The 11267-nt window shown below is 38.4% G+C and overlaps 1 protein-coding gene across 1 annotated transcript; it reads right to left on the minus strand.

The window, feature by feature from the left end:
- Nucleotides 1–1087: 1087 nt before the first annotated feature.
- SFRP4 (secreted frizzled related protein 4) lies at nucleotides 1088–10822 on the minus strand. Its single transcript, XM_037837555.1, has 6 exons — nucleotides 10378–10822; nucleotides 9023–9103; nucleotides 8856–8921; nucleotides 5983–6181; nucleotides 3423–3486; nucleotides 1088–1413 (listed from the first exon to the last, which is right to left on the minus strand). Exons 1-6 carry the CDS (start codon nucleotides 10820–10822, stop codon nucleotides 1228–1230), a joined length of 1041 nt encoding a protein of 346 aa, XP_037693483.1. The 3' UTR covers nucleotides 1088–1227.
- Between the last annotated feature and the right edge of the window lie 445 nt (nucleotides 10823–11267).

Raw genomic sequence — 11267 nt, forward strand, 5'->3', positions numbered from 1 at the left:
TGTTTCTTCACTCTCCCCCAGCTTAACCACAAACCTCCCTCCCATTTCCCAAAGGTTAGAAGGATGAAATTAAATTATCTGTTTAATTATCTCGTGTAAATGCAATATGTAACCTACTCCCTGTCCTAGAAGATGGGGCCACGAATAAGGGCTGTGATAGATCTAAAGGAGAATTTACTCTTAAACTTTCCAATTGTTCCTCTACCTCCATGAATACTGGTGGGCACGTGAGCTGAGTCCCTTTCCCCAGGCTCAGGGCGGGTGTGTGGCAGCTGTGTGACAGCAGCCTGAGAACCCAGCCCTCGGACCCCAGCCTCCACCACAGTCCAGCCGCCGGCAGAGAGAAAATTCACTACGGCTCGACAGTGAAGATGCCTGGGCTATCCTGGGAAGTGAGATGAGCACAAAACCTCTTGTGGGTTTAAATATTTGAAGGTTGACTCATTGGTATCTAAATCATCATGGGAGAAACAAATTGACCATTTCTGGTAGTGCTTAAAGGGTATTGGTGAGAAGCACCCTTTTATATCAGAGCATCTCCACCAGGACATGGTAACCAGAATGCAAGAATCCAGATGCTTTCTGACTGCCTTTCCTTTTTATTTTCCATTACTTTACTTTTTAGCATTCCTAGCTAAAGGGCAGAAAGGCTTCTTTGTAAAAACCCTTTACAGTTTCCCACATCCTTCTTTCCTAGATTTTTCAAAGATCTTTCATGACAAGCACCTTTCTGTAGACTGTAAAAACATAAACATCTTTTAAACATTCATTCCTCTTGCTTTCTTATATTTTAAATCACATTTTTAAATATCATTAACATTTTAGCAACAGAAGTCAGCCTGAAATAAAAATATACTGTAAAAAAAATTTAGTGTTTTGTTTGAAATATGGTATTTATTTCACAATGCACATAATAGGTCAAACTGTAACAAAAAAGCATTTTTCCCGCAGACTGCGATCCCACAGAGTATGCACACAATGTGATATGCTTTGTCAACCGGCTTTAATACATCTCCCAAAGTGCAAACCTACCACTATGGTTTGTGGTGGCTACAAAAAAAAAAAAAAAAAAAGCATAACATTAAAGAAAAATGCTGCACGATGTGTCTACAAAGAGTACTGCAGTGAGTTTTTAAGGCAAGGGTGTGTGGCCTTCCTTACTCAGGCTGTCCCAGGCAATACCTGGCCTTATCCTTTAAGCAAGTCTCCTTTAGGGAAGCAGTCAGCTCACACTTTTTTCGGATTTGTTCTCTTTTGGGCGCTCCTAGCTTGGACGTTCTTCTTGGGGCTGGCTGTTTTGGGAGCAGGTGGCTTTCCCTTTGGTTTCGGTGGATTACTACGGCTGGCACGCTTCGCTGGAGGCTTCTTGTCCTGAACCGTTCTCTGCTGTTCCTGCAGCCTCTCCTCCCACTGCTGGGAGACAATTTGCAAACATGACTGTCAAATACATCTTACCCCTTTAATGCTGCTAAACTAATACCAGACTCAATGCGGTTATCTCACTGTAATATGTTAATCAAGACAACAGCAATAATAACAGCTATACTATATTGAGCAGTTATCGTGTGCCAGGCAATGTGGCAGGTGCTCAATACATGATGAACTCCTCATATGCAAATTCATTTCACTGAAACTCGCAACAGCCCTTCTGGGTAGGCCCTAGTGCCATGAGCAGGTAAAAAGCACAGGAAGGTTATTAGCAGAAGGTCACACAGCTGGTAAATGTCAGAGATGGAATTCATGTTTGCCCCATCTGATTTCCCAAGATCCTCACACACGCACTTTTGTCCATGGGTCCTATAATTCAATATACCTACATAGTAAAACCTTTTGAAATCTTTTAACCTTTTAAAATAAGGTTAAAGGCAGCTATTTATCCAGCCTCACTAGGAAATCAAGACTTCCTTACCACACTTACAGGCTCACCTAATTCTCCTACCTCCAAAGGAAGACCTATATATAATAATCCACTAAACTGTTACTACCCAGAACCATTGCCATATGAGTCATTCTGGATAAAGTTTCCTTTTAGTAAAGGATTTACTCCTTAAATAGCTGCATGTAAGAAAAAAAATTTGTTAGCCCACTTGAATAGATCCTTTTTTTTAAAATTGTAACATGCATGTCCTTGCTTTGTTAGAGCATATTTCATTCAGTAAAAAGTTTTGAGCACTATGAAAGGTCAGCCATTGTTCTAGACACTGAGAATATAATCAAATGAAAAATATCATTCCTGCTCTCATAGGGGTGCAATTCTAGTCTCTTCTACAATAATAAATCCATTATTGTTCATTGCTAGGATATGGTGATGCTTCACATTTGTACTGAAATATACTGTAATATTTGCTGCAAAGGGAATGGCTCAAATGGCTATGAATTTTTAAAGCTTCCTTTCCTCTCAGCAATCTCAGGTCTTTATGGGTGATTTGTCTTCTACAATGATACTTCTAATCTACTGTAATCTTGGAATCCAGATAACCAGTCTTGCTAGAATTTTCTGTTGAGGCAATGAGTTTTTAGCTCAGATTTAACACAGTAGGGTTCAGTTCTGTTATTCAGAAATGCACTGAGCAGAGGAGGCTGTTCTGAAACTACTCCTTCTCAGTTATTAATATACCTCTTTCCCCTGCCCAAGAATTTTTACTGATGCAAACTAAGCACAGGCAGTAGCAGTAAAATATAAATATATAACAGTATTTATATAAAGAATAAATAACACAAAAATATATACAGGTATAAAAAGTACCTTTAGTGAACTTGAAAATATAAATTCTCCAGAATATCTCTAAAAGTATTTTCTGAAGAGAATGTACTTAAAAAAAATTTAAACCCATGACCCCGTTCCTTAAATTCTGATATGATTTCACATCTCTGGGCAAAAATTAGTCAAATTATAATTCCCCTAATTGAATCACCAATACTTCTATGATGTTACCACTAGAACCATGGATTTGGCCACAAAAGGATTACTTTTTGCATACTATTTATTTTGACAAAAGTTTTAAAACTTATATACACAGGAAGATGTCTGTGATGGGAGGAGTTTTAGAAATGGATATTCACAGCTCTACAAATCCCAATGGGTAATAACTCTGCTCAAGTAAGTATCTGACTCTTTGACATAACAATGAAATGTTATATTTAATGAGACCCAAAAAATGAATTTAATCTGGAAATATACAGTAGATCACTACTGAAAACTCAATCAAGTCACATTTGAAATTGAATGATAAGAGGTTTGATAAAAATTCCAAGTGAGAAAAGCTATACCCTTTTGAACTACCCACTCAGAAGTCCAATACTGTTGGAATTGCTGGCTCCTCGGAGACCCTGGAGGTGGGGAATGTGAAGAATTCCCAAATTTATAGAATTTCTCTGCTTGCACCTAAATCCATATTCATAGTGCTGTCAATTATACTTACTACAGATCTTTTACTAAGTTGATCTCTCCATTTTTCAACTATGCAATTTTCAAGAAGCATCATCCTAAAAAGAAAAGTAATTAGTCTCAATAAGCAGCTTCTGCTTATAATATAAAAAAATTTAATAACATAGAAAATTATTTTCAAAATTTCTCCAGGAACTCTGAATTTCTCTGTCCAGATAACACCATCTATATTTTAAATTTTCTCTCATTCTTCTTTGTACCTATATATATTTTTATACCATACTATATATTTAGATTATACTGTACATTTGCTTTTATCATTACATTATATACAATTTTAGGTACAATTAAAACTATTCAAAAATATAAATTTAGTAGTCATATACTACTATTACCAGTGCCATATTCAATATTCTTGTATAGAAATTAGTGTGCACTGTATTATCATTTCCTTAGGACAGACTTCTAACAGCAGAATTCTTGGGTTCAAGAGTATGGGTTTTTGTTTGGTTTGGTTTTAGATTTTCAATGCCTAGTGCCAAATTCTTTGCAAAATGGTTGCACTTTCATCCAATGTGCTAACATTAAGAATTAGGTACAAATGAAATCTTCTTTTTACTTGAATTTATTAAGGAGTTAAAAATTTTGTAGTGTTTATTTACTATTTGTATTTCTTCTGGAATTTGTTCAGATTTATGTACACATCTTTGTATATTGTAGTCTTAATGTTTTAAACATTAATTTGTATGAATTCTTCATAGATTTGGATTATTATTCCTTTGTCATATCTGCCGCAAGTATTTTTTACAATTTTTATGTGCCTTTCCATTTTATTTGTGATCTCTATGTACATAATATTTTTAGGTCAAATATATGTATTCTTCTTTCTCTTGTAGTTTTTTACATTACTTTTATGTAATGTAATTTGCCACTCAGATAACATATGTATTCACCTAATTTTGTCCTCTTTGTTTTTTTTATATTTATCTCTTTAATCAATTGGAAATTTATTTTACAATGAAATGAAAAATGCACTATTTTTTCAAATAAAAACTTCCATCACTTATTATGTAATATTAATATATTATTAAATTGATAATAATATTAAATTAATATATTAAATCTTATTGATTTGCAGTATTTATAAAATATAGTAATATATTTTTATATGTGTTAGAATCTGTTTCAAAAAATTTTCCTGTTTTATCTATGTCTATTCTTGTACCACATGGTTTTAACAATTGTAGCTTTATACTGGTTTTGCATATCTCACAGGACAGATTTCTTTTCATCCCTCTTATTTTCAAAATTTCTTTTACAAGCCCTGCCAGTTTATTCTTCAAAGTGATCATTGGTTTGATCTGCGAAGATGTTACTCCCAGTCATCCAAAAAATTTTTACTGGGATTTTGATTAGAGTTACATTAAACCTACAAACTGACTTGGGAAGAACAGCATGAAAGCTGCTGTTTAATTTATTTATAATCCATTCATCTATCCAAATAGAATTTAATGACTAGCAGTCCAGTACATCTCCAGGACTGCATTTAGTACTACAGCAGATATAAACCCAATCCAGAGGCTGTGATACGTTCTTTAGAGAGACAGGAAATAAATAGAAGAATGCATCTGAAGCCGAGAGCACAAGGTGGTATACACAGTGTGAGAAGGACACCCCAATTTTGACAGAATAAGAGATTATCCTAGAGGAGTCAGTTTCAAAACACACTGTGTGTGTGTGTGTGCATGTGCGTGTGTATGTAGAGAATCTTGGGCCAATCCAGAAGAAACAGATGAATGTTAAAATTAACGGCAGAGAATCAATGGGGGGATTTGTTACATAAAATGAGTGATACTGCTGAAGTTTATTGCAGCAAGCAAATCAGACTCTGGAAACTGGGCTGAAGATTTTGACTTCTATCTTATAAGGAATGCACAGATGTATAAAAAGGTGCCAAGGAAACAGATGTGGAGAGATGTGTATGTGAGGGTGTGTACGTGTGCATAATGCGCTTATCAAACAAATATTGCAAACTATGTGTAGATAAGGAATGTGTGGAACTGTAGTCAAATGGCCATCTTTACTTGACATAAGTTATCAGAGTAAGGAGGCTTTTTAAAAATAAAAAGCAAAACGCAGTATTTGCCACACTAAGATTGATTTGAAAAGAATCGTTTTTACTTATTTACTCAACAAAATTTACCTGCCTGTAAGTTTAATTTATAATTTTATTAGAGAAGGTGTAGGTTTACAGAAAAATAATTCAGAAAATACAGAGTTCCCTTATACCCCCCTCCCACCCACCCCCACTTTTCTCTATTAACACTTTGCCTATAAGTTTTGAAATCACTTAATGAATTCTAAAATTGATTTTTGAAGTTTCCATTCAAATACTCATATTTCTATTTTTTCCTTGATTCTATGAGTAATTACTTGCTATTTGGGATATACAATATCCCATCAGAGGCATCTATTAACATAACTTTTTTTAAACCATTATTGGCATTTTATTATTATTTTTTTAAGCCACGAATGCTAAACGGATTCACGTTTTTGTAGGAAGTGTGCCGTTTCTTCTGCCCCTTCGTGCCTACCTGGAGCGCCACTCGTAACACATGATGAGAACATCTTGGTGGGGGAGAATGTTTGGACACTGGCAGGAGGAATTCGTAATGAGCGGTACTTGGGTTCGAGGGATGGGTGATGAGGACTTGAATATCTCTTTCACGTCCACCACCGTTGTTACTTCATTACAGCCGCTCCTCTGCACGGCTTTTATTTTGGCATGGATCACTACGATTTAAAAATCAAAAGATGAGGGACGGAGAACATCTTCTTGACCAAAAGGGGGATGTGAAAGGAAATGAAATAAATTTCAGGGCTGAGAGATTCCAAAAGGAGCTGAGAGGTCACTGTGGTGGGCACTCTTACACACAATATAGACAACCCTTTTAGGTTCTAATGACTTGGAATAGCTAGCAGTAAATACCTGAAACTATCAAACCACAACCCAGAACCCTTGAATCTTGAAGGCGATTATGTAAAAATGTAGCTTATGAGGGGTGACAATGTGACTGGGAAAGTCATGTGGATCACAGTCCCCTTTGTCCAGTGTATGGATGGATGAGTAGAAAAACGGGGGCAAAAAAAAAACAAAAACAAAAAACCACCCAGTGTTCTTTTTATACTTTAATTGTTCTTTTTCACTTTAATTTTTATTCTTATTACTTTTGTGTGTGTGGTAATGAAAATATTCAAAAATTAATTTTGGTGATGGATGCACAACTACATGGTAATACTGTGAAAAACTGATTGTATGCTTTGTGTGACTGCATGGTATGTGAATATATCTCAATAAAATTGAATTATTAAAAAAAAATCAATAGATGTGCTGTTGAAGCCTTTGGAGAAAAACTAGGGATGATGTATTTACATCAACTCCTGAGTCTCTCGGGAAGAATCACTCCTATCATTATGGTCATGTCCAAACAGCCCAACTGAAGGCAAAAAGCCCACACAATCATATGCTAAATGTAAGGCCAAAAGCCAACATTGTTTTAAAACTTCTGCATCATGCTGCAAGATGTCAAGGCAAATTGACAAACATGTTTTCATCTGGGCTCTGCCTCCGCCTGCAGATTGGATTTAAACAGAGGATCCCATAGAGCTTCTCAACCCTAAAATTCTATAGTTCCCAAATTAGCTTTTTTACCAAAAACCTATCAAGAAATTTAGTTCCATAGAATGCCATTTATTTGTTTATACTGTACCTTGTGACGATCTGAAAGGAGATACTTATTTTCAGTTTCAGACCCCCTGAATTTTATATGTTCCACTACCCATCTGATGCTTGAACTTCCTCTGTTTTACAGAGAAAGATACTAGAGTCATAACATTTTCGTACTGGAAGGAGTCTCTGGGAATTACTGTACTCAGTATTTTATTTTCACGAACCAGCCCGTGTTGAACAGAGGGGAGGCAGACTCGTATTACAAATGTTTGTTAATGTCACTATTTCAGATATTTTCTTTGTCCTCTTGCTATTACTCCTTCCCATGGAAGTGCAATCAATTTAGTTTGAGTCTGTCTTAAATTTCATCCTAGGAAAATGGTTCATGAAGGAAGTAAAGGCCTTGAAGAGAAAATGGTTTCATTATTAAAGAAGTTCCGAAGCAATGACGCCCCAGAAAATAGCACGACAGTGAAACTGTGATTAGTAACCTAGGCTGAATCTTGGCAGAAGATGGGCTAAGTTGATCAAAGACAATATCTACATGGAAAAGGTTTTTTGAAAACTTATTGGGAAAAAATAGTTATTTTTTATTTTGGTTGAATTATCCACATTAACTGTAAAGGATTCTCGAATCTGACAGTCCCAGTAAGAGGTTATTGTTTCAGATTTTTATATTGCAGTGATTGTTCTACTTTCACTTGTGATTTATAATCTGCAGTTTCACTTTGATGTTAACTTTCAATTTGAAATATGGAAAACTTAGCACATGAATTGAATATTTTTTTGTCCAAACAGTTTTCTGTTACATCAGCAGGAATAACTTAAGAAATGCAAAGAAATATAAAATAGCTCAAACATATTTTAAAAGAAGATATTTTTAATTAAACTTACTTTCAAATGGTGATAGTACAATTATATTTATTTAAAAAATTTAAAATATCATGAGTGACTTATTCTTTGAAGAAAATGCTGAATGTTTCCTTCAAATAAGAGAGAAGAGGGCATTTAAACTATGTCAGTATTGCAGCCAGAGGGTTCTATGATTAACACACTTCCCCACACTTTCTTTCAGAGGTTAAATATTCATAGCTGTTTGTAAGCAAAAAGATAAGTAGGCAGATTTTAATGCTCTGGGCCTCAGATAACCAAATCCATGCATCAGTCACCCAAACATCCCTCACCATCCTACCTGCAGCAAAGAAACCTAAAGAAGTGAGCATGTGGGATGCGCCATCCTGCCTGAGAAGTGCGTTTTCCCAAGACAAGAAGGGTCATGTCAAACTTTTAATATGATCTACATCATTCTTCTCATATAGGCAATTTACTTTATTTTTACTTGATTTATTCAGAATAAAGAGAAGTTTTTACACTTAGTGCCATGGTGCCATCCAGAACCCACACAATTAACTAGAAAAGTCCACCGACTCATGGCTAGCACCTGGCTCTAGCAGGGACAACCCTATTGCAATTCTAGCTTTTTTTTTTTTTTTAATAAAAAAAGCAAGGTTTATTTTGATGTAGGGAATAACTTTATAAGCTTTCAACAAAATATAAAATGGAGCCATTGTAAAATTACTGATATATAATTCTTTTTTATTGTTCTTTATTTAGCACCTATGTAGCAATTAAATTGCAAGGCCTGAAAGGTCTAAAACATCACTGTTGTCAACAATCTGTCCGGCCCAGCTTAATGAGTCCAGTCTCAAAAGTGAATGACTTCATCAAATGACTTACCGTAGCTGTAGTTTTTGCTCAGATACGTCGCCAGAGTTGGTTTCACTTTTTTACACTTGCACCGGTCTAAAGAAGACAAGAGAGGCAAAAAGTTGGGAAAAGGTGCAGAAATCACTTTTGGGGGAGGAAGGGTAGGGAGCTAAGAACCTGAGGAACTAAGAACTCACCAGGGCTTAGGCGTTTACAGTCAGCGTCCAGAGGCCTTTCCTGCACCATCATGTCTGGCGTGATGTCTATCCACTTAACGTCTGAAATACACACAGGGCCACACGGGCACATCAGTGATTTGGTCTGGACTAAGGAACCATCTGGAGACATAAACTAACACAGTATCACAAAGAACAATAACAAATAGCAAATATGTCATGTGATTGTCGACTACTTCTTTTATACCCTGCACCCCTGGGTTTAGAAAAGGAGACCTTTGGGTGGGACTCTGCCTCTCCAGTACAAATTGATGTGAATGAATGTCCTTTTATCCTGGCTGATATGACAGCCAAAGTGGATAATTCCAGCCCTCCTTCTCCAAGCTGACAGTTTTACACTAATCAAAATAACCAATATATTTCCAGATCCCACCTAATATTTTGCATTGAGAAACAGTCCACAGCTACATAACCAAAACCAAGCATAACCTTTTATCATCTATAGAATTTAAGTAATAAACACATATTTTTCTAAAACTGAATTAGAAGGGGAGTTTCAATTTTCCCCTTTCTTAACCGCCACTCTCCTTCATATTCTTGGCAGTGCTCTGAAGCGTAAACCGTGCTAAAGCAATACCATAATCTCTAAATGTGGGGTAACCTGGGTCAGGGAAAGCCTGGATAAAAGAAAGCAAAAATATTCTTAGGTTTCATTTCAAGAAATGGATTTAAATCTGCGCCTTCTTCCTAGAAAAGCCGCAAAATGGCCAAAGAGAGAAAAGATCAAGTTAATTATGTTGCCACAGACATCACCTCCAGTCAATGGCCATAAAATAGACATTACAATTTTCCAGGGCAACTAAATTTATGCATCCACTCTGGTGGGAAGTATGACTGCCACTGCTTTTTCAGAAAGAATTTTCAAGAAATAGCACTAAATGGAAAGAGTATTAGCACCTGCCTAGTGGGAGTGTTTAAAGAATTAAATGACTTAATTCCCGTAAAGTGCTTAACACTGACTCAGACAGTTTCCCGGCTGTTTCCTGCAGCCGCCGCTGTTATTTCTATTATTGTAGTAAATGAAAATATTTCTGTCTTCCTTTGTAAGTAAAACCTTTCTTTTGCTTTCTTTTTTCCTTTTCTTTTTATTCTTTATGGGACAAAATCTTTTTCCTCGGCTCCCGAAATTCCTTTGGGGAAACCAACACTTCCAGAAACAAAGTCTTCCCCCATCCCCTCCCACCTCCTCCAACCCTGGCAAGGGGATGGAGGGCTGATCACCCACTGGCAGCTATAGGTGTGGCCGCCCGGTTCTCATGTGGCTTCCACAGTCCCGGGTGCCTTCTCGGTCCCCTCCTGCCCTCCCTTGGCCTCACCTTCCGGGAGGTCAGTGACGATGGCCTCGGGCGAGATGCACACGCCGCGGTCGTAGACCGGCAGCTCGTCGCAGGCCAGGCTCTCGGGCCAGCTGTGGTTGTACATCTTCATGAGAGGCTCGCAGTCGTCGCGCGCGCGCTGGCACACCGACTTGCACGGCTTGATGGGGTCGTGCAGGAACTCCAGGGTGCAAATGGGCGCGTACATGGCGCAGAGGAAGAAGCGCAGCACGGCGCTGCAGTTCACGTCCACCAGTTCCTCGTACTGTTCAATGGCCAGGATAGCGTTCTCTTGCGTGCTGTGGTGCAGGTGGTTGGGCATCCGCGTGATGTTCCAGGGCATGTGCCGGCACATGGGAATGCGCACCGCCTCGCAGGGCGCGCCGCGCACGCCCAGCGCCAGGCGCAGCCACAGGCAAAACGCGGCCAGAATGGAGAGGAACATGGTACTCCCCTCCGCGCTGCGACTCCGGCAGGCAGAAAAGGCTCTTCTCCCGCTTCCCTACTCTTTGTCTCTCGCTTTTCAGAGAAGGAAGTCCTTTGGGACACAGGAGAGGTTCTCTTTCCAAACTTCTGTAGCCTGCAATGCAATGCCCCAGGGTCCGGCCGTGGATAGCCACCGTCCAGCGCACGGAGCAGGAGTAACGCCAACCTTTAGCCTCCGGAATCGAACCCCGGAGCTGGATGCGCAGCCAGCCACGGCCATTGCGAGACCCTATTTATCCCCTGACGTGGGCTCGGAACGCTCCCTTGGCAGCTGCAGGCGCGGCGCGGGCTCCCCCTCGGCTGCCCCACCCCCCAGCCCTCTTTGCAGAAGAGGTTACATCATCTCCTCCGGGCCGCAACCCAGGGCTGGAATTCTGCATTCCCCCAAAGTCCCTCCTTTTTAG

The sequence above is a fragment of the Choloepus didactylus genome, chromosome 5, assembly GCF_015220235.1.
Source record: "Choloepus didactylus isolate mChoDid1 chromosome 5, mChoDid1.pri, whole genome shotgun sequence".
Classification (NCBI taxonomy): Eukaryota; Metazoa; Chordata; class Mammalia; order Pilosa; family Megalonychidae; genus Choloepus; species Choloepus didactylus.